General features: G+C 41.3%; 4 protein-coding genes across 9 annotated transcripts in view; 2 read left to right on the top strand and 2 right to left on the bottom strand.

The window, feature by feature from the left end:
* Positions 1-874: 874 nt before the first annotated feature.
* LOC129189627 (myelin proteolipid protein-like) lies at positions 875-10,570 on the top strand. Its single transcript, XM_054791499.1, has 7 exons — positions 875-1,438; positions 3,977-4,163; positions 5,212-5,368; positions 5,574-5,742; positions 6,675-6,748; positions 6,831-6,896; positions 7,250-10,570. Exons 1-7 carry the CDS (start codon positions 1,435-1,437, stop codon positions 7,328-7,330), a joined length of 738 nt encoding a protein of 245 aa, XP_054647474.1. The 5' UTR covers positions 875-1,434; the 3' UTR covers positions 7,331-10,570.
* Positions 10,571-12,253: 1,683 nt separating this feature from the next.
* Positions 12,254-17,125, bottom strand: rab9b (RAB9B, member RAS oncogene family). The gene is made up of 2 exons (XM_054791500.1): positions 17,032-17,125; positions 12,254-15,943 (listed from the first exon to the last, which is right to left on the bottom strand). The coding sequence occupies exon 2, from the start codon at positions 15,894-15,896 to the stop codon at positions 15,285-15,287; it is 612 nt and encodes a 203-aa protein (XP_054647475.1). The 5' UTR covers positions 15,897-15,943; positions 17,032-17,125; the 3' UTR covers positions 12,254-15,284.
* Positions 17,126-17,810: 685 nt separating this feature from the next.
* fut11 (fucosyltransferase 11 (alpha (1,3) fucosyltransferase)) lies at positions 17,811-22,469 on the top strand. The gene is made up of 5 exons (XM_054792282.1): positions 17,811-17,984; positions 18,161-18,499; positions 19,020-19,400; positions 20,483-21,105; positions 21,742-22,469. Exons 2-5 carry the CDS (start codon positions 18,161-18,163, stop codon positions 21,890-21,892), a joined length of 1,494 nt encoding a protein of 497 aa, XP_054648257.1. The 5' UTR covers positions 17,811-17,984; the 3' UTR covers positions 21,893-22,469.
* Positions 22,302-24,114, bottom strand: part of znf185 (zinc finger protein 185 with LIM domain) — a 35,725-nt gene continuing 33,912 nt past the window's right edge. For all 6 annotated transcript variants that reach the window (XM_054792281.1, XM_054792277.1, XM_054792275.1 and 3 more), the window contains one exon: positions 22,302-23,880. In XM_054792281.1, the coding sequence (XP_054648256.1) occupies positions 23,779-23,880 (102 nt within the window). In that variant the 3' untranslated portion in view covers positions 22,302-23,778. The remainder of the gene's footprint in view (positions 23,881-24,114) is intronic.

Genomic DNA, 24,114 nt, shown 5'->3' on the forward strand with positions numbered 1-24,114 from the left:
TCTGTGACAAAATTACATACCCACCATTTGGAAATTACAGATTCCATTAAATGTTCTCACGTGGGGTCTAAATTAAAACAGGTTTTAGAAAAAGAAGTCGTGCACAAGCTGATAATAGCTGACATTTTTATAGACAGGATGTTAAAAGATGTAAACGATAACTGTATGAGACTTGGGAAAGGCAGGGGAAAGCTGCCACCTAGTGGTGGTGATGGAACCAAGCTCAGGCTTTAGGCTTATTTAATTCTGTTAAGTTTTTGGTTTTTTTTTTTGGCCAGAGGGTTGGGCCGAATGAGTGAACACACTCTGCTCCTCTCGGCCTGAGATCAATGATGCTGCATGCTGCTCCCAAAGTGCACGCATTCCATTTTTATCAAGAGGAACATTTGATGGTGGGAAGTGATGCTGCATGAGCATACAAGGAAAAATAGTTTGGCTCACCCCCAAATACTCAGAGCATTATTTCTAGCATAACAATGTAAAGCAATAAAAAAAAACACACAATGTCGAAGAAAAAACTGTTTCCCATTCAAATCCATTTTTCTGCTGCGATGCAGAGAAAAATCTCAAGAGGCAACCATACTTTCTGGTCGTGATATGCGATACCAGTGATTTTGTTAAAATTCAGGCTTCCATCGGCGATATCGAATTACCAAATTCATCTGATGTGTCTGGTATCAGCACCTCCAAGTCCAACTTCATGGTGGAGTGCCATCTCCAGATCAAGGATGACATCCTGCCCCAAGAGATGCCCAAGCGAAGATTCGAACCCACGTCTTCCCGACTGTGTGGTCAACATGCTAACCACCGTGCTGAGTGTTAGACATATAAATCACGATTAAATTAACTTTAACATATGACTTAGACAAATCTGACATTCTGCAAATGCACAGGTTAATGAATTCCTGTAAATTCCTTTTAGTTTCCATATAATTCTAATGAAAAGTTTCCAACTTCTGCCACCCTAAACATGCCTCTAGGATTCCTTAAAATCGGCACGATACATTTCTGGATATATTTTTTGTAAATGTCAAATATTTATCTGAATTCTAGGAAACATGCACCTGATTTCTTTTCAGTCAAGAGCGCTCAGATGAATTATTCCTGCGCCTTCCTTATTCAGATTTCACAGCAAAAGGTGATTGAAAGAGAGGATTAATATTAAAAAGCCACCGTTTGCAAGTTTTAGTGTGTGCGTAACAACAACGAGACGAGTGTGTGACAAACTTGACCAGGCTTCATTATTCCCCGCCTTTGGAGCTTGCTGAAAGACAACATTGTTGCTTTAAGATTGTTCTAGAAATCGCCAATGGCTGTGTCTATTGTTGGGGTGAGTTGGATTGATAACGCGAGGGGAGAGTTGGTGCATATCATCAGTGGAGCAGCTGCAGGGCAAGACAGAAGCATTCACGTCCTCAACGCATCCTTGCAGACATGGGTGAGTCTTCTACCACTTCTATGATCACTTTCATTCACTTGATTTGTTCTATTTGTGGCTTGGATTCAATGGAGAAAGGTAGTTTAGATGAGAGTATGGGATTGTTTCATGCACACTAGAAAGCTTATTTTGTGTAGTCATTTTGGGTAACCTGTGTATGTGTTTATAGTTATTTTCTCATGTAGATAAAATTGTGCTATCAAAATGACAAAATTTAGGCTGGAGTCAGTGTGCTTGGGGTGTAATTGGTTAATTGGAACAAGGTGCATGCTAATTCCTAAATGGCCTCACTGCAGGCCACAGCATTAGGTGCACCTGCACAATCTAATAAACGTTGTTAGATGACAGTGTCAACCATTTTATTTTGTGAAGGAAGACTTTCCGGAATCAAGATACATCTCCTGTGTTGAATTGTGCAGGGGTCCCTAATGTAAGGCTGCTCTGTTTTTGTGTGTACAGACTGAGTAGAGTTTGTATGCTCCCACCGGCCTCCCAATGGGTGGCCGGTGGGAGCATGCCGAGTGTTTTGCTTGCGAAGGTGTGAAATAACTGCAAACACCGTCTCTTCCTCCCTGTGTCCCTGGCTGTGATTTGCTTGCAACTTGTCCCGACTCTCACCCAATAGCAGTGGCGATGAGACATTCAATGGATGGTTGAGTGCTCTTTTATTTGCGCTTGTCTGCTGGCCTATAGTGAAAAATGTAAAGATTGTTTCTCTTCATAGAGGCTGTAATACAGCAAAGTGGGCCACGATGAGGAAAGCATGTGCGTATACACACTTTGGTAGAACAGAAATGTCCTTGTGTTCAAGCCTAAGCGCTGTGGTGTGTATATACTTGGCACCACTGTAATGGTACCAATGGACATACTGGCATTCTGTGTTGCATTGGCATTCACAGTTTTGTATTGTTGGCTTCTCCATCCTCACCACTATCACACTTTCTCCTCTGAAGGAAGTCAATGAATGTGTGCTTATAAGTTCCAAGCATAGAGGTGCCTCTGGCTTTTGTCTGTGGGACACTGGTGGCCCTTGTGCCCCCACCACGCTGTGGGACAAAGACTGTTGTCTTTGTAGTCACAAAAGCAGCAGCTCTCCTCACCAACCTCCCCCTTTTCTCACAGTCACCATGCTGCCTCCATGAATGGAGTCAGGGTGTGAGCTGGGGTCACATTAGATGCACGCCCTTGACCACTGCATCCATTCAGACAGCACATGACTAGAAGTATGTGCAGCTTTAGAAAGTGGAGGAAAGTTGGCAGCAGATGGCTCTACTGTATGGTGATAACGTTTTAAGGGAAGGGAAGGGATCAAGAAGTCCAATAAGTTTTTAGTTATGACATTAGACACTTTTATTTAATGAAGAAGCCAATATGGAAAATATTGACAGCATGCCACATGGATTGCATGCATTGTACTGAAGGATGTGAGCTTTTTTGTGTTCTCTGAGCGGGAGGTTCACTGTCCCGCAACTTTGAGATCTCTAACAATACGGCCATGTCACATAGGTGAGTGAACCCCTCACATTTCAGCAACCATTTTTATGAAAGTATCTTCCCAAAGCACAATACTGTGGAAATGAATCATGGATATACATTTGAGTACAGCTTGTATCGCAGTAGACTTATTACAATCATCCCTCATTTAGCGCAGTTAATTGGTTCCAGACCTGACCGCAATAAGTGAATTTCCTTGAAGTAGGATTCAATAATATAATAATAATAATAATAATAATAATAATAATAATAATATTACTTCAGACCAAAGTCCGGCACATCTGGCTAGTGTGAGCACACCAATCTACCCCCTGGCGGCCAATTTATAATAGCAAATAAGTTCAAAATGAGTCAAACCCACAGCACACTCACCTTCCACAGTAGAAAAAACTACTAAGTCAAACAAAGTCAGGGAAATTGGAGTAATGCTGCAGAATCTACGTGATGGGAAAGTAAACAGGCGGTAGGCCGCGTGGGCTACAAGAACGAGGGGTAAATCGCACCCAAGTCTAGCACAGTACGAACGACAGAGTATCCACTGGTTTCATTTTTATAGTATTGTCCCTTCAAAAGATACTAAAATGGTTGCTGACTTATGAGGGGCGTATTTCGTTTTGTCAGATACTATAAATGGAGTTGTGAAATATGTCTGATACTGTCAAACCTGGGATTTTGGTTCTTCCAACTGGTCCAATTGGTTGCCAGTTAGTTCATGGAGTGCAGTGCAAGGCACACCCCTTTCAGTGTGAGTTCTCTCTGCATGTCCTTGACAGCTCGTGTGTACATAATGACATCAAAAATCTTATCTTTTCAGGCAGAATATTTGATTCAGCTCTTGTATGGGAGCTTTTCAGGCAGTCCAAGTGTACGTAGTGAATTGAGTGCAGCACTATAGTGTGTGTGGGTGTGTGTGTATATATATATATATATATATATATATATATATGCATATATATATATATGCATATGCAAGTACTTGCCTGCATAACCTTATTCTATTTGTATTGTATGAGTCGGTAATGTGCTCTGAATTGGTGCTCGCAGGTTGCTATGAGTGCTGTATGCGTTGCCTGGGTGGGATTCCCTACTGCTCCCTGGTTGCCACGCTGCTGTGCTTTTCCGGCATCGCCCTCTTCTGTGGATGCGGACACCAGGCGCTCACAGAGACCGAAAGACTCATCGAGGCTTACTTTGCCCGTAACCTGCAGGATTACGTCACCCTTGCTTACATGTGCGTGGTAATGTTAACTGTTAAATGTTTCCTAGACTTTGGTTTGGGGCTTGAAATTCCTGGTCCTGGATTATTCTTTATTGCGTTGCTAATTTTAAGACAAAAATGACATTTTCCTGATTGAGTAAGCAGGCAATTTATTGGCGAAGGTCTTTCTATAGTTAGCGTAGTATAGTACAATATATGTTGATCATATGGCAATAAATGATGTAAGTTTGGCTCCCTTGGAGGAACCACATTTCTAATTTAATAGCTAGTCTCTTGTTGCTGTTGTTTAGACCAGGGGTCCCCAGACCTCCAAAAAAGTTTTGGAAATAATTACATCAAATTATATGTAAATGTATACCACTTTTGGAAATAAGGGAGATTATTTTATTTGAAAAATAATATACAAAGACATTTACTTTACTTTATCGAGGTCAAAGTTGGGCGCACTCAATCAAGTCACTCATGCTTGTCGCGTTCATGCCAATGAGCCAAACCACTTGTATGTTCGTTGTGTTTGCTGGGAAAAGTTGGTTGTTCTGTCTTTTCGGATTAAAATGAACTTTTCAAATTGGCATTGAAGACGTTGTTGCCATTCCCGTCTGATTTGACAAAAATACACTGCGTCTGTCGCCCACACATCAAAACACACTATGATGGTACCAATGGTGAGCTAGCATTCATTTTGCGTTTTAATTTGATTTTGTTTTTTTCTTTGTTTTATACATCAGTAACTGACAATTGCATTAGATTAGTGAAACATCTGATCGTGCTGATGTCCGCCCCCGGTCCGTCACGGGCTTGACATAACACCAAGCCGGTCCATGGCTCAAAGGTTGGGGACCACAAACTTGATGAGACAAAATCAACCGCACCTTTACTTGTTGCAGACAAGTAGTTGACTTCATCCATCGTCAATTCCGTCAAGACACCATTAATGATCAGTCAATTTCACAAAATCGGCAGAATGAATTCAGTCATGGATTATTATTCCCATACCGAATGAAATGTATTTCTATTGAAAGCCAGCATCTTACCAGTGGCTCTCTTCCTCCCTTTTTAGCATTGAGTATTTCCAGTATGTCATCTACGGTTTGGCCTCTTTTTTCTTCCTCTTCTGCATCATGCTGCTGGCGGAGGGCTTCTACACCACCAGTGCTGCCAAGCAAACCTTTGGAGAGTTCCGGAGCACCATGTGTGGCCGCTGTCTCAGCTCCACGGTGAGAGGGGGGCCCCCACACTGGGGATGTCTAATGGGGATTGGAGAGATTGGGTGTGGATTTAATACACATCAGTCCCGGTGGGTGCCCATGGAGAAAATCCTGAAGCCTTTCAAAAAACCCTTTTGGGGATGTTTAACGTACATTTTGTGTGTGCGTGCGCAATGATGACACGGCCTGATGCTTACCCTGCTGTCTTGTGTAGTTTATAGTGCTGACATACGTCCTGGCTCTGCTGTGGCTGTTGGTGTTTGCCTTGTCGGTGCTCCCTGTCTATTTCTTCTACAACATGGGCACCACCTGCCACACCATCGATGATCTGACTGAGACACCAGCAAGCATCAACCAGCTTTGTGTCGACGCACGGCAATACGGTATAAACTTCCATTTCACTAACTGTCTCCTGATATTTTCTAACTAATCTCATGAAATTTCAGCTAATAAGTTATCTAGTAAGTGATCAATGAGCAGTGGAGTTCTTTACGCAAAAACTATAACAGTATTGCTGTTTTTTTTAAGACACTGAATTTTTTGCTTTTGAGTTTTGTGACCTGAAAAAATATGCTGAAAATGTCCTTGAAATTGTTAATTAAAATACTGTTTAAAAATTCTGTTTGCTAAAATTCTGTGTTTTAAGATTCATCCATCTTCTATGCCGCTTATCCTCACTAGGGTCATGGGGGTATGCTGGGGCCTATCACAGCTGACTTCGGGCGAGAGGCGGGGTACACCCTGGACTGGTCGCCAGTCAATAAATAGCAGGGCACATATAGACAAACGAATGGTTGTCATTCATACCTATGGACAATTTAGAGTTGCTTTTTAACCTAACATACGTAATAAAGGGTTTCAAATGGAGTGAGGAAGAAGGACAAACTTACCACTTCCACACGAAATGAGGAGTAGTTTTCACTGTCATATCAAATATGCCGTGGTTGACGCAGTTTTAAGGTAATGCCATGTCTCATCAATGTAATATTACTGATGCTTAGTGACCGGAATACTACATATAACTTGTCTTTTTCAATATTTTTGGATTAATAATAGGTCATAGTCAACCCCGAAACAGCGATCATTTGTCAATACATTTTTGAAAAACCGTGAGGGTGCGATGTTGGAACTGCCGAGTGGTGAGGGATGACTGTACTTGTATTTTCTTACACATAGACATCAACAGACTTTGGACTGAGGCCTGTTTGGTGTTCAAGGAGGGGTCATTTATGGAGTCTGTGTTGTGATAACAAGATTGGGACATTTGATCTGTGATGAGTGCAACCGACTGATTAGATCAACTTGACGTCAACAGGGCTGCTGCCATGGAACGCGGTGCCAGGAAAAGCTTGTGGAATAACGTTGTCCACAATCTGCAAGACCAGAGAGGTAAGAGACGCCATAAGCAGCATGTTGCAGCATCTACCGCAAGGATGTCATGTAGCCACTAATGCAAATCCTCTCCTATCAGTACCAAATGACCTATGACCTCTACATTGCGGCCTTCATCGGCGCAGGCATCACTCTCATGGCTCTGGTGAGTGATTATCCCTCCACTGCGGTCATTTTGCCCTCTATTCCACGGCAGCAGTATTTATGGCTTATGTGACGCTCCGAGCGGAGGCGGCGAGGCATCTCAGGCCTGCATGACTGATGACATTTTAGACTATCGCTCTCTGTTCCTTATTCTCAGCTGACACAAACATCATCATAGTGCTGTAATGTCTACTGCTTTCCCAGCCAGGCAAATGGTGCACCCATTATACTCCCCATACGCCCCATTACATAACCTATTATACGGGTGGGATCGGATCGTCATTAGCAGTTAATCATGTCTTTTGTTTTTCTTCTCTTCTAATGATCCCTGTGTCTGCTGTTCTCTTCTTCCAGCTGACCTATACTGTGTCAACCACCTATAACTTTGCGGTTCTGCGCTATCTGGGGAGGAAGGGCATAGGTGCACGGTGTTAGGCTCGCCAGCTTCCTGTCTGCACTGTCGCCACAGTAGCACCAGCACGGGGATTTAAAGGGACAGTAACTGTTTTCTTCCTTTCCATCACTTGTTTTTGTGTAATGAACTTTTTGGCCTGACACGGACTCTCCAAGCTTTTTTTTTTTTGGAACAATTGTATTGTTGTGTGTTACTTTTTTTGGGGTGGTGGGTTTCATGTCACACAGGTTTATAGTTTTTGGGGGGGGGGTTTTTGGTGGTTTGTTTTCCCCAATCCCATATCACTAAACAGTTTTCATTTGAATGTGCTACATGCTGGAGGTTAGTATTTCAAACTTAATTTTACTTTCCACGGCGCTCTAACAGTAGTAATGCATTAACATGAACAAAATAACAGGGATTATGGGTAACCATGGCTACCATTTCTCACATCTGGTTGCCGTGGTGGCAGACAAGCACGCATTTGCGGGCTCGTCGTTGACCTCTGGACTTTCTCACGAGCTGGTGAGCAGCCTCAACAAAGGATTCATGCCCTTTTTTAAGTGGCCAATAAAAAGTCACTTTGGAGGCCACCTGCGCGAGAACTTTCCAGCAGCGGTCATGTGACATGTCAAGGGAAAGAGTCTTGTAGACAAAGAGAGGGTAAGACTTCTCTAAAGCATCAATGGGGCTCCTTTGGGACAGCAACCCTGACCTCCACCTCCCCCTGAATAATGGGTATGATGGATTGTGAGCGAGGGGGCTGAAGGAATTTTTTATTTTGTTTCTTTCTAGTTACAAAGGGACTTTTTTTGTTAAGTTGGATCGAGTGCGGTCTGGAATTGTTTCTCATACTTGAGATGGCAAAGGGTGTTTACTTTTCAAGTGACACTGGACCTGTAGCCTAAAAATACTGTTGAGATGACTCAGCTTTGCTCTTGAAGCAACAGTACAGAATTTTCATTCAGCAACCACTTTAATGGATACACCTAAAGATTCAACATGAGCTGTATTTAAAAAATCTGCCTTTATGAAGACGGTAATGTGAAGTTTGGATTGAGAGTTTGTCTAAGTCTATTATACAGTGGAATCTTGCTTAGCGTCATTAAATCGTACATGAAGGTCCAACTCTCTGAAATGGACACTAACCGAATTAATTTTTCCCATAAATCATGTAAATCCAATCAATCTTTTCCAGAAGGCCATTTTTTAGTTTATAGTTTGACATGAACAATACAATTCCAAATGCACATAAATGCATAAAAAAGACAAGTGAAAGGGATAAATGAACAATTAAGGTTTCTTTTACCGTGAGGTGACTGAAAATGGGAGGGAAACCCAATTCCTTTTACTGATTTGAGCTCATATGAGTCACACTCTTATGTGAATTGGGTACTCTTCACTCGAGTCGCCAGTCACAAAGTAACAAGTTCCGCCCGCTCCCCTGACTTTAATCATGCACTGACATCTTACCTGGCTAGTAGCGGAGCTAAGGTAACGAGTTAACGTAGTCAGGTACCCGTCAGTCCCGATTCAGTATAAAACTTGCAAGTTTTAAACTATTCGTTCATGACTCGCACATCTCTAGTGTCTTTGGGCACAGTTACGTCTGTAATGAAGGTAAAGGCAACCTTAAATGTTCATTCACCGCTTTTCATTTCTCATTTATATGCATTTATAATTTTTTATGCATGTAAAGCATTTTTTGTGTTAACATTTTTGAGAGCCACCTGCTGATGACATCATAGATGGGCGAAGTAATTTCCGGTTCCGGGTACCGTTTTGTTCGCTAGCTAATAGGATGCTAACAAGGAAGGACTGTTGTCTGTTACTGAGCAGTACGTACCCGGAATGCCAACGGTCCCACGCTTGCGCAAGGACTACACTTCCTCCTTTTAGCTAATTTTTTACTACAGCGCTTCTGCGACGTCACGTGCTGTGGTATTTTTTTTTTTATGTATGAAGATAAATGGTCAACAACCATACTTCATATATGTAATATTTTGGGAGGTTATTTTATAAGTGACTCTTGTTGAAATACTTGGTTAGCATGGGGATGTTTCTATCATCTTATGACATCCAGTAAGACTGAGCTACGTAAAAACCTACGCAATGCACGTGGCACTGACGTGAACGTCATATCTGGTTACGTATAACATACATAAATAGAATCAAATGCAGTTATATTTCAATGTAAACAACCGTAAGCAGAGTGCAATGATGGATTAATCTAGAGTGTTTTTTCTAAACGGGGAAATACCATCCACCCAAATATATCTTCCTGGCAAATGCTTTTGTGTGTGTTTTTTCAGTGGCGAAAAAAACGTAAAATAATTTATGGAACAAAGAAAAGAGGGCGATAAATTGTCCACTTGCACAATAAATATGATATAAGAAAAAAAATGATCGATTATATTGCAATTTGTCAAATTTCTATCTTAATAGCGTTTTTTGGACTGGGGTCCAATAAAATACATTGACTGATGGCGTAGACTACACATGCCTAACGTGACTGCTGAAAAATAGGCCGACCGGATGTAGACACGTTCTGCACATGCGTCGAACCCAGTTGAACCGATTGAGTTCCGGGTACACATTGCATAGTGACAGTGTATTAACGCGCCAAGACACGCGTCATATTGTACGCTAACCGGAGAATGCAAGCAAACCGAGGCAAAACTGTGGCATACATTTTCGATGTTAACTGAAAAAACACGCTTACCATGGCGGACGCTAACCGAGGTTCCACTGTAGTCCTGTATTTCTGCACCACTGCAAAAGTAACAAGTAACATACATACTGTTAGACAGCATTAATCAAAACCAAGCCTTATTTTTGCTAAGTCATTGCAATATACTGTACTGGATGTAAATGGCGGACATAAAAAAAGTTTTGTATTAAGTTTGTATCAATTGCATGACTGAGGTTGTGTAAGAAGCAGGGGCATTTTGTCTCATTCTCAAGGAATTTTGTTGTAGTTATTGTATAACATCTTTTTACTTACCGAGGCATTTAACCTTTCTATTTTGTTTTCTTTTTAACTAACAGCATAGATTATTCAGTTTGGTGAAAGCTTTATCCGGCTCTGAGTAGTAGTTTTGTCAAGCGCTAGTTGGCTGTTTTGATAAATTTTTTTTGTCCTTGTTGGTGATATTTGATAATAAAGCAATATTGTAGTTTCTGTGCAAAGCCCCTGAAATATTTATTTGTACTGCTTAAAATTCTCCATCCTTGGCATTCTGGCACACTGCGTGAGGGGGCGCGGGGTGGTTTTGTTCGGCGTTTTGTATTCTCTCCCCTTTTGTCTGCAGGTGCGCTCCTCCATGCAGTTGGCAATGAACCAGGAGAACCTGAGGAGGCTGAGGTGCAGGGCCAAGAAGGGGGGCTATGATCTGTATGGCCTGCTGCTGCGGGATAGAGGCGGGGCGCTGTGCTCTCCCTACCCTGCAAACATGTGTGACAGTTTCTAATTCGTTATTAGCGAGATCCGCAGAAGATTGCCTTCAATATGTTTGTTTTCATAGGAAGTTGGCAATTTTGTGTTTGCATTGTAACCCTGCTGGGTTGATAGTTTTGTTTGAACCAAGCCATTTCTGAAAAGTACTAGTTTGTAGTGCCAATTTTCTGTTATGATGGTCAGTCTAATATAATATGCTTTTTACCGAAGCAAGAATAAAAATGCAAATCACCGGGACAGCTTACCATTCCACATGATGTACGGGAAGGAGAAATTTGGAGACCTTTGCAGCCCACAGAAATGGAACTTGAGTAAGAGACCTCACACGACATCAGATTGAGGGTCTAAGTATTAGGCATGGTCATAATTGCTCATAAGAATGTGGTCTGTTGCGCGGAATTGATTATTTAATCATTGAAGTAATAGAGGCAAAAGAAGAACATGATACTGACCTAACACGACATCAGCTATGGGAAGAAATTGGGCGCTGTTCTGCTCAATACAACACTGACATCAAAACAGGAATTCAGAACATGCAAAGATATTCGTCCATCAAATTCTGTTTAAAAATACGCTATTGACCCAAATATAAGTATATTTTTCCCTAGAAAAAAAACACAGGTCATCTTTATATCGGGGGATCTTTAAACCTATTGATGCAAACCAAAAGGTGGCAACAAGCTATCTCCAAGAGAGCTTTTCTTCAGTCACTCACACACACACCAGTGACTTGGAGAGATGCAGCCGCGACACCGACACTTTCAAAATACAGTGTCGCATTTCAGCAGAGGAGTTATGATGCCACTTTTAACACAAGCAGCCAGCATTTTTTTTTTATTGCAATCTATCACTTATTTCACTGAAACTGAATGGCCGTTTTTTTATATTGGCGTCAACACAGTTACTGATTGGAAATTTTAAGACATTTCACACTCCATATTATGCCCAATTTGGAATTTTTGTAACGCAAAGCATCCGGGAAGTGACGTGCATGCGCAAAAGTACAACATCACACGCATTTCCATGGAAGTAAAGTTCGCTGCACTGTGTGCTCTAGTAATGTGCGATACTACCACTGATTTCATTTCCAATCCGATACTGGGTACAAGGTCAGGCTGGTATTGGCGATGCTGTTACTTTGTGCAAATATACCCATTGTGTCTGGTAAATTTGGAAAAAGTAGTGTCCAGTATTTGAAATCATAGCATAAAGCATACAGGACGTCATAGTAATTTATTGATTTATTTTGAACCCTTAAGTATTTGAGGTAGCGGGCTGACTTACAATATAGCCAAGCTAATAATGTACAACAGAAAAAAACAGGATAAAATCATATCTGAAGTATCAAATATATCCATTTTGATTTGAGAATGGACTTCACAGCATGAAGAGCGCTTATCAGTATTTCAGTATCGATCAGCGCATCACTAGTATTCTTTCCTGAAAAACCATTTGTGTCCATTTCAAGGATTTTCTGCAACGGGAGTCAATATTTTCTTAACCAAATGATTCCGCGTAGGTGATTTAAGAAGAGGGCAAGAATTTTCGCCATGGCCCTTTGTGGACAACTTGCTGCGACGTCTGTTCCGAGCATATAGGTGGCAGTGGATAAGAATTTTAGCCTACATCGGTGACTACCTTTTATCCAAGTCTTTCAGTGACAGATAGGTTGGATATATGCCACCTGACCGTTTAGACTGCAGTAGAGCAGATAAATATCGGATTTACGAACAAGGCCTGCGTTGCATTTGGAAAAATTGGAATTGTACTGTTCACACTGACATGAAAAAATCTGATACAGGTCACATATGAGCAAAAAAAATCTGAATTAACATTCTATACTACAATTTGTATGTCTCAAGGCACGACAAAATGCATTTTGGGAAACAATATCTTTTGCGTATGGTCTCTAAGAAATCAATGAATAATGACAAGGCAGCTGTAAATGTCAAGGCTTTGCAGATGGTGACGAATATTCCAATTGGAAAATGCTATTTGTTGCATTAGTTCACGCCAGTATTCTCCAATCAATGTGCAACATAAACAAAAAACACAAGTTATTTTTAGTTTGTTTTATTTCGCAGCCAAGCACTGTCAACCAGTCTTATCAAATTTAGTGCAAAAAGTTTAAAAAGGGAAGAAATGAGATGAAGAAAACGAGCTGGATACTCCAACTTTCACACAGTTTAAAGCTAATTCACTGCTTGAACTGAACGAAACAGATGCCAAGTGTCATCTTGGTCATTATAAAATACGTGCCCTTGATCATTTATTTCAGCCATGACTGGGGGGACAGCCCAAATTGGGTTTTACATTCATGAATATTACAGCAAATGAGAGAACACTGACATGAAATTAGAAATGTACCACATATAATGCCGCTTATAATGCCACAATAACTCAGGTAAACACTGTGATAGGCTACATCGTTTTAACAGAAGACGAGCAACTGAAATACAAGCAGGACAAAAGGATTCTGTTTCATCCAGAGAATAAACACTGACAAATGGCCATTTGGCATATTGGGTTACAATGAGGAAAAAGTACCGTCAGTTAACGTCAATCGTGAACAATCTACTTATTAAAAGCCTGCATGGAACAAAACTACACAAGTACATCGGCAGTGTCTGACTAGGTTTGGTTTCGGTTCACAGTGACGCTTGTGTAATTGGTCAGCAAGTCTGCACATGCACTTCTGTGTTATACATACAGCTAAGTCCAGAAGTATTTGGACAATGCCAAGGTTTTAATGTTTTTGCCTTTAAATACTATCACAACAGATTTGAAATGAAACATCAAAAACCATAGCTGTGGCCTAATTAACAGTGCGATATGTTCTCAAAAGGAAAACTCTGAAATGCTGGCGAAGACCTGCACCTTCATAAAAGTAAATAAAACCACTGGTAACATTTAACAGCAAAGCGGGATTAGGCTTTCATCTAAAAAAAAAAAAAAAAAAGTCCGTGTTCTGGAATCAGATTCTATGGACATATACAGTATTAGAAAGAGAAATGTATGAAGAAGGAAACTCATAATACCACAACGTGTCAAACGTGGTGGAGCAATTAAAGAACTCCTGCAGAAAAATGACTGTAGTGAAGGCCTGTAATTCCTGAATGCAAACCTTTTAAAGCAAAGCTGAATGTCTAAAAAATGTCTAATCTGAACAGAGCTTCACTAACGCTCTCTCTTCCGCATACAGTTCCTTTACGACACAAAGGCTGGCAGCTTTAGGGGAGCATAGTGTGTAGACACGGCGCAACACTGCAACAGGAATAATCACCTTAAAATAAACAATGTACGCTTGAATACAACACAATAAGCAGTTATCATCAATATTCCATATGATGACAATCCATTTAAAACAACTTAGAGAGTCATATTCACTGAAAGAATCCATAAACTCGTGTAAACGCGTACCGAGTGTAAAGTCGTGTACCGACGGCACATTTAAATTAAAACTGAAGTACCATTTAGCTGAAATGATCATACAGTTCTCTGAATAATACGTGATTCACTCCATACTGAATAAATGGAATCAAGAGGTGTTGTGCTATGCACAAAGTTTTATCTTTGTGCTCACATTCAGCTGAGGCCTGTGTGTGTGTGTGTAATAAACACTATCAGCAAAGCCGAGGAGACCTTACAAATGAGCAAAGCTTAAAAAAAAACCAAAGCACCGTATTATTAAAGCTTGCCACACCATCCAAAAAGACAGCATTAAAAACATGCCCTGATTAGGAAAATTACTGTTCAGTGCAATAATCATTAGCTCCTCTACACACCAGGGAAGCAAACTCATCACTCCGTGATATGAAAAAACTAACACAATGAAATGGAGGGGTGCCTCACATAAAACAAACAGCAGTTTATAAATAGTAGAAAAGGCAGGTTAATTAAAATGTACATGCGTAACTGGAAATGAAATAGAATCTTCGGTTTCACTCTAGTGGGGTTATAAAAACAAAGCTCACATTTCCCTTTATATTGAGGTCAATAAAAATAATGTCACATTTGAGCAGTGATCGCGTTGTATCGCTTTGTACCTTGTGTCTGTCCGTGCCTGGTTGGAAAACAAATGTAATCAGCTCGCAAACAGTAAATGCTTTAGGCCTCCTGCTAGCATTTGTCTGCTAATATACAGTATAACCTAGAAAAATCTGCATACTGACAGGTTAACAGCTTACAACAGTGTGCTATCTGTTTGTCTACCTAATCATTCTAATTTGTATTTCTTTTGACTGCTCTGGAAGCATTTAATGGGCACAAACCTACTTGTGCACAAAGAGGTGACGTGTTTCAGACTGCCTCTACTCGGCTGTGGAAATAATTCAGCCATTTCGACACTGACTGCACCGTTGGAACTGCTCTCAGATTGCACCTTATCAGCATCAATAAAGAATACAGTTTCAGCTGTATCTTATCCACAATAGATTGGAGTAATTGCTATCTGCCCTACATGTACCATAAACAAGACTTCACTGGCCATCAGGTTTCTGCCAGCGAGATTCCAAAAGCGAGGTCTCACAGCTGACCCGTCAGCAGCAGGACCCACGAGATATTTTGCGGTTGCCATGGAGATCAATAGTTCCACTCAGTACCGAGTGGTCAATGTGATCCTCAGCAGCCAGAACCTCCCTGACAGCAGCCTCGAATGCAGCTGTGACATTCGTGTCGTCCTTAGCGCTGGTTTCAAAGTAAGGACAGCAGCCGTTCTCCTCGCACCAGGCCCGCGCTTCGTCCTCCCCCACTTCCCTCTGCTCCATGTCCACCTTATTGCCAAGTACCACAAAAGGGAACCGCTCAGGATCTTTGACATCAGAATAATACATAAACTCCTTCTTCCAGCCACCGAGGTTCTGAAAGCTCTGCAGGTCGTTCACGGCAAACGTGAGCAAGCAGCAGTCGGCGCCTCGGTAGAAAGGCGTACGCAGGGACTTGAAGCGTTCCTGGCCGGCGGTGTCCCAGATCTGAAGGGTAACGAGGCGTCCATCCACTTCCAGGTCCCTGTTGAGGAACTCGACACCGATGGTGTGAAATGACTGTGAATCGAAGCGGTCGGTGACATAGCGGTTCATCAATGAGGACTTGCCCACTCCTCCATCCCCGAGCAGGATCACCTTCAGCAGGAGGCTCTTTCCACTCATCATGCTCAACCCTCCTCACTGGGTGGCACACAAGAGGGAGTCAATTCATCCTTAAAGGAGAAATGGTGTCAAAAAACTATTGGTCATCAAAATGGAAATGAAAAAAAAAAAAAAAAAAGCTGATCCTGAATGTAGAGAATTTTGTTCCATGGCAGTTCTGCAGGTGGTGGTAACACGCATTTACAACAGCACGAGAAAATGTTTTGCCAGTTTTTTTCACAATGCCATCATCCGTATCTCCACCAAAATGTATTAGTGTGCTCTTTGACCCAAATATCACAACCATGGCAAATGTTTTCCAGTTATGCTGGTAACTAACTAGAAAAGAAATGTTGGTAAAATTTGCACTTGGAGATGATAATATTTACAACTGACAAAAGGGGAATTGAACTCACTCACTTAGAAGAGAGCCCAAGTAGAAAGCAGTAGCTGATAGCTGTCGAAAGTGGCTACCAACTTCAAATGTACCTGTCATTTTTCAACCGTATGGCACTTGTCTTAACAGTCAATAAAGTCAGGGACATAACCACAAGGGTGAATGACCAGGAGGTTTTCCAAAAGTATGCCAGCTGTTAAGTCATGTAACAAGGTTAGTTTTGCTAAATAACAACAATGCATGCTTGTTCGGAGTACTGGCTATTTAACACACATTATGTACCTGAGACACTTGAATGTGGCATAACTATTATTATATTTACCGTGCAGAATATGTTTTATTATATCAGTGAATTGATCATACGCCACTGCAGCAACAACAGTGACTCGTGAATCCACCATTGCACATGCGCAGACATGTAGCAGCCTGTCAAATGTGGCTTGCGGCTAATGGCTATTTATGCTCTTGTGAGGTTTATCTTACGAGGAAGTGCTTGAAAGGCTGTACTCAATGTTACGCCGGTGGCCAACCTACTGTCAAATACACAGTAAAACTATGCAGAGACATCCACAAACCTCTTTTTCAACTTAGCATGCTAGCCGGCTACTGTGGCTGGCTTGTTGTTGACATTCCTCACTGATCATGCTAGCTGTTAGCCTTGGTGCATATAAGCAGTTTGAAAAGCCTGGGAAGCGTCATATGAACGAATTATATGGTGTGATACTAAATCCCTATGTGACAGCATTTAATAAAAGTACTTACCCGTTCTTTCTGGTTAATATTATGCTGTTGCCCTGGACCCCTACATCTGACTGAGATTGACTGTAGTGACGTGTGCGCGCCCCCAACAGGGGAGTGCACGTACGCACCACCCACTAGAAACTCGCAGGGTCTTAAGACCCGCAATGTTACCTTATCAAATGAAATCCCGAGATCCAGAATTTTGTCCACTTTAAAGCCCAGCGTTTCTCAGCTTTATATTTATATTTATTTTTTATGTTCAACGTTAACTACAAACTACATAACTACAAACATGTAATATACAAATATAGGCATGTCAAGTTTTACACTGCATTACATTGTAAATAATTAGTTTCTTTTATAGCAACATGTGTTGTTCCTAAAAAAAAAAATATTCTGTTGGCACTAGATATCCTTTTGACAAAAAAACATTGTGACCTGTTGTTTTCACAGTTATTCATATTTTTATGGGTCTCAAGAGGAAAAATTGTAAAATTACTTTTTCTCACCTATAATTGAGCTACCATGTTTCTACTACCTATTATACTTACCATATTATTAAGTGTTTTTTATTTTTGTAAAAGTTTTACAACAGTTTGTTTTTTATAACATTCAATTTATTATGTAACGTTGTCGTCCTTCAATTTATAGCAACATTGCAATTTATTCAACATTGCATTTGTAACAGTTCTTCCAGCTACTGTACCTGTGCTGAGCAATACCACTTTATAACTGTAGATGGCGGTGTTTGAAGTCCTGCCGGCTCTGATGCATCAGACGAAGAAGAGGGGCTGCAGACGCGTAGAAGAAGAAGACCACCACCGTTTCCCCCCCTCCAGCTGAATTGTCTGCTGTAACTAAACAGCATCCCGTTAACACAACTTCACAATATAAACACTTCAAACTAATGTAATATATTCCCGTCCATATTTGGAGTATTTAAAGAACTGAATGTATTTGCCGCGATAACGAAGGTGAGATCGCATTTAATGTTTGTGTTTACAATCTGGCAGCGAGTAAGCGGCTTCTGTCCACCATTTTTGTTTTAACGTTGAATATGAAAACGTCGTGTTATTATTACTGCAAATCAGGGGTTAAATATGCAAGAGAGTGGTGTATCTATTGATCATTTTCTAACTTGCTATTTCAGATGGTAGGGAGATGCAGGCTGGTGTCCTGCCTGTGTTTGGTCCTGTTTGGCGTCTTAGGCTGGGTGTGGGTCTCCTTTGCTTCCTTCCCTGATGACCATCGTGGCATGGTGTCCTACGATGCTGTGGACCAAGGAGCCTTTAAGCCCCAGAGTGCTCTCGCTGACATTGAGTTTGCACCCATCAGTTCATACCGAGGGCCTGGCAACCAAGACCAGCGCAGCAACAAGGAGCTTCCTATTATCCTGTGGTGGAGCGGAGGCTTATTCCCACATTTTCCTGGGGATACCGAAAGAATTGACTGCGCCACCTCATCCTGCCTGGCCACAAGTAACCGCAAGGTACTCGAGGATACAGCCATAGGGGGCATGATGACACCCCGTGGTGTAACTCTTCTACTCCTGAACCACTGTACAGAAAAGGGTGAAAATACCGTACTGCTAGTGCAATTATTGTTCTGACAAGTACACTACACGGTGAAGCTGTCATTAAACTTAATGGTTGGACCTCCATAAGTTGGATTGATTTGAAATTTCTCACACAGCTCAATGTGCGCTGCAAAATGCCTGCTGTAACTTAAGGGTGTTTTGCAGAATCACCACGGAAATCAGTACACACCTTTAGGAGACTGACATGCACATGTCTGTAAAGTTTGAGCAAGATCGGTTGAAGAACACGGCCGCCATCCTGCAAAACTAATTGGCGTTAAGTCATTGACCATTTGTCCTGTTTGTACTTTGAGCACGACGTATGAGTGGCGACACACGTTTCATTTAGAGTCATTTTTGTAAGGATAAAATATAAAAAAACGGTGTAATCTAAAGTTATACAAGTAAGAATATTGAGCTCTATCATCTTAAGGTCCAGCTGTACAAGAGGACAGCATCCATCATCTTCTACGGGACGGACTTCCGGGCCTATGAAGCGCCACTTCCTCGTCTCCGTCACCAGACGTGGGCTCTTTTCCACGAAGAGTCCCCCATGAATAACTACCTCCTCTCCCATGGCACGGGGATCAAGTTGTTCAATTACACCGCCACCTTTCGCAGGGAGTCCGACTATCCTTTGACCCTGCAGTGGCTCCCGTCTCTAAGCTACCTGCTGGAGCCTGTCGTGGTGTCCCTGAAGGAGAAGAACCGGATGAGGCGGGAGGGCTTGGCCCCCGTGCTCTACATGCAGTCTCACTGTGACGTGCCTTCGGATAGAGACCGATACGTCCGTGAGCTCATGAAGTACATCCAGGTACAGCACACATCAGTGATGCTTTCAGTTGAGCGACTAGTTTACAACGTGTCACTCTTTGCTTTTCCTGTGAGATCACATTTCAGGTTTGAATTATTACAACAGGCACACTAATCCCTGATAAAAACACGGGCCACTGCTGCTGCCATAACACACGCCAAGCTAAAACTCAACTCAGAACCCGTGACGTCACGTCCTGGCCCCCCCGCCACTCAATTTCTCTCTTAATAGCAATACACATGAGCACGAGTCTTTGTGTTAAGACCTCGTTTACTGTCATGTCTACTATATTGGGTAATACGACTGCAAAGATGACTGTAGGGGTGTTATTTCATGTCTAGAGGGCTCGAACTCTCTCTACAGGGTTTCTCTACAAAAATATTCTGTTTATAAATAAGGAATCCTACTTTGCGGAAATGCACTTATCACGGTCCGGTCTGGAACCAATTAACCGCAATAAATCAGGATTACCGTATTGCTTAAATATGTATTATATATTGTCATAAATGTATATTAAATATGCAATAATAAAATCATGTATTTATAGGCTCCTTTGTAAACCCTCGAGGCCACCATATAAACAAGTAAAACATAAAAAAAATGTAATTAAAATAAATATGTACATTTGCCATTAAAATATATCATAACGCCATAACAGGATGACAAAAAAAAACAATATATTCAAATAAAATTGACAGAAAAAAACTTGAATGGATATGCTGTTTTAAAAGTACACTCTTTCCTGTTTTTTTTTTCTTTTGAATCCACCAGTTTTTATTATGTTTTTTTTTTTTTAATCACTATCACGTTTTTCATTTAATTCACTAACAACAACTGATGTTTTTAGCATTAGCATTTGTCATTTATACTATTTTTTTGAACGTAATATTCAAATTCCTGCCTCTGGGCACCCAAGATCAATGACAACATTCTATACATGATTTTTTATTGATATTAGTATATTCGTTCTTATTTATATGCTGTGTATTTAATTACAGTCTTTTTTGTGAGTCAATTGAATTGAATTACATGTTGTCATCACGGGCTCGCATTCATTGCATGTTTGTATTTTCTCTCCTCAGGTGGACTCTTACGGCAAATGTCTGAACAACAAAGTTCTGCCGAAACATCTGGAAGACACGTCCACTGCCACAGGCGAAGAGGCCACTTTCATGCAATTTGTCAGCCGCTACAAGTTCCACCTGGCGCTGGAGAATGGTATCTGCCCAGACTACATGACAGAGAAGCTGTGGCGGCCCCTCCATCAGGGCTGCGTTCCTGTGTACCGAGGTTCCCCTGCGGTGACGGACTGGATGCCCAACAACCAATCCGTCATCATCATCGATGACTTCCCCTCACCTAAAGCTCTGGCGGACTTCCTCAAGTTTCTAGATGACGACGACAGCGAATATGTCAAATATTTAGAGTTCAAAAACATCCGCAGCATCACTAACGCTCGTTTGCTGCAAGCTCTGGAGAACCGAGAGTGGGGGGTGAACGACATGAGCAAACCCAACTACTTGAATGGATTTGAGTGTTACGTATGCGACCGGGAGAATGCGCGGCTGTCTGCAGAACGAGCAAGTAGAAAAGCTCGTGAGAAGAACCCGCCTCCACCACTAAAGATGGCTACTAATGCGCATATGGGGTGCCCTCTGCCCAGTCCAGGCTATGGAGATGTCCAAGACCTGCCTTCAGACGATGAGTGAGTCACTTCTACACTGCTGAGATGCTGTTAACGAGCTGAAATGTCAAAGAAACAAACACTATTTTCCATAGCGTATAAAATAAATAAAAAATGCAAAATGTCGCCATCATTAAATCTTACAAGTCAACTGTACGATAAGACTCAATAAAAGTCACGTAGGCAGAGGAGAAAGGATTACCGAAGGCTTTTTAACATTAAATGTTAACTCTTAACTTCTTAAGCGTATAAATAAGTTAACCACTGTACAATGAATTATTGCTCCTGTAACGTGAAGCGAACATGCTGGCAAACTTCGAAAGGGTGATTAGTGTATGTGCCTGCTACACTGAGAGGAAGGACACTTTTGTCGTTTTTCGTTCACTGTTTAGGTCGTAGTAACTTATTAGGCGTATTAGGTTCCCAAAGGTGACATTACGTTCTGTCTCATTAAGACAGGCTCAACATCACCTCTGCTGGTCACAGCTGAGAAGTGCACTCTGTTTTGTCTCAGTTGCTTCCAGACATGATTAATTAATGATTTCATCAGTCCAATCAACATCATTCTTCACCAACCATCACTTCATTTGTCGTTATGCTCATGCCTAATGAAACCATCCCTTGAAGTAGTTCTAATGTTAGCATCTCCCTCTGCAGATGGTTACAAATGTGGCCTCAGGACTACTGGCAGAGTCTGGACCAAGCTGAGGGGCTGGAGTCTCTGATAAGAAAGAACGAGTCGGACCCTTCACTGCTGTGGAAGCACATCCAAAGAATCGCGGCGAGCAGAGCCAGAGGCAAACATTGACGTTGGCCTTAAACAGGACGAAGATGATGGAGGACATCCAGGAGTCCAGATGTGTCCCATACTATGCAGCCACTCTTTTTTTTTTAAAGAGGAATTGAAGCAGAGACTCTTATTTTGCGCCTCAGCCAACATTACTGTTCTCTTGTGGGCAGTTTAATTGATTTTGGTATTTTATAAAGCAGATACTTTAAGTTCAGTAATGTCATGGTGCTAAACATTAACTGAAAACTGTGCAGCACAGTTGTTCCACAGAGACACATTGTCATTCTCGGGAGGGGAGAGACAAGTTTGTGCTGGAGCGAAGCCAAGCCCCGCTGCAGCTTGCCAAAGTGACCACCGCCCAACTGTGTGTGTGTGTGTGTGTCTGTGTGTGTGTGAGTGAGAGAGAGAGGACAATCAGGACACTAGCCACTGGACTTAATTGGCTTTTTTTACTTGTAAGCAGTGATTTCTATGCATTGCTTAAGGTGACATTGCAAACATGTTACAGGAAACAGCTAAGTTACTTAGCGACATTTTATGCAACCAAACGTGCAATTCTTTTTTTTTTTAATCAAGATTTTTGTACAACGAGCACTCTATATTTGTTACATGTTCGTAGCAGGATATCATGTTTTATTTTGTGAACAAGCATCAACCAAGATATTTTATCAGTATGTATTTAGAAAAATGTGTTGTGAGAGGTCATTTTTTAAGCAAAGCAACTACAGTAATAAATGAGAAAATTGTACCCCATAATGCCAGTCAGTATTATACAGCTAAGCCCAGAATGAGTAATGAACTCAACAAAATTATTTTATTTGTTGAATGCCGATATTCTGGCTAGAAATGACACAATAAAGTGACAAAAACTAATCTACTTTATTTCCACCTCATTTACCTATTAGATCCAAGTACTTTTTAATTATGGTTTAGCATCTGAGTGCTGACAAAGCAGTGTGTTACTACAGTATTAGAAATGGGGGGGGGGGAAACACACTTTTTGGGTTCTTCATTATGAAAATGATTCTATCCTTGATCATATCAGACAATGTCTGGTAATTTATCATGTAGACTAGGGGTTATAGGAGAATACCCTTAGAGAACATAGATAGTATAGCTAACGCCCCCCCTACTCCCTGAAGAACTGATTTTGTGGAACATATTGTGGCTTTCTGCTTAGCCCAGACTGAGTACTTTCTCACTCAAAAGACATTCATTTTGCCTTGGAACATAATTGATGTTACACATACGTTTTTCTTTATTTTTCCCAAGCTGCCATCTCCCCTGACGTCTTCTGATGCCTCCCACTTTGAGAACTGCTCATCTGGAGCAGGGTTTCCCAAATGTTTTCAAGCAAATTCAGAAATGCGGTTCCTCCAGGACCCGAATTTACAGTTTCTAATGTACATCAACATACTGTACATAAACTATGGCCCACTGGAAATTCACCTGAAACCCATTTTGGGTCCAGACCTTGAATTTAGAAAATCCTGATGACAAACGTCTAATCAGCTATAGATCATTGGATATGCCGGTATTGAGAAAAGGTGGAATTTTTGCCACTTCCATGTGTCATATCCAGCAGAAAATAAAAATACATAACTTAACTCAAAATGTGGCCACTACATGAATCATTTTGGTCTTTACTGTATGCATACAAATCCTGGCGTAATCCTTACGTTACCGGTAGAGCTTTCACCAGCGGGAAGAAGAACACAAACATGTTTACAAATACGAACCTAGTCCTACGTAAAATGAATCAAAAGCAATTATTTGTATTGCTCACTATTACAGTCTCTTGGGTCACAGCTCAGGCTCCGTCTTTCTTACATTCAAAGCAGTCCCAACTTGTGGTTGGAAGGAGTCGGCTTCTCACTTTAAATGCAAATGGAAAGCCGCTGCGATCAATCGAGAGCTGCAGAGTAGCAGCTTTCACAGTGGACTTTGCCTCCGTGCAGGAACATGTTGTACAGGAGGTCTCCCATCGGCTTACGGCAGGAGTGGCACTGAAAATGAGGGCGTCATTAGAGAATTTTTTATTTTTTTTTGTCTTGGATTATCTTGCCAACCCCCATTACAAACGCATAGAAGCCTTGTGCTGCTGTACTATTACAAAATGCCTGGAAACCTCTGATGGGCTGCCAAAGTGCAATAAATACTCAAGGTGCTTATACTTTTAGGTTATTAGAAAATGTTTGTGAGTAATGTGATATTTCGTATTGCTTTTATTGGGATTAAGT

This window comes from Dunckerocampus dactyliophorus, chromosome 11, assembly GCF_027744805.1.
Source record: "Dunckerocampus dactyliophorus isolate RoL2022-P2 chromosome 11, RoL_Ddac_1.1, whole genome shotgun sequence".
Classification (NCBI taxonomy): Eukaryota; Metazoa; Chordata; class Actinopteri; order Syngnathiformes; family Syngnathidae; genus Dunckerocampus; species Dunckerocampus dactyliophorus.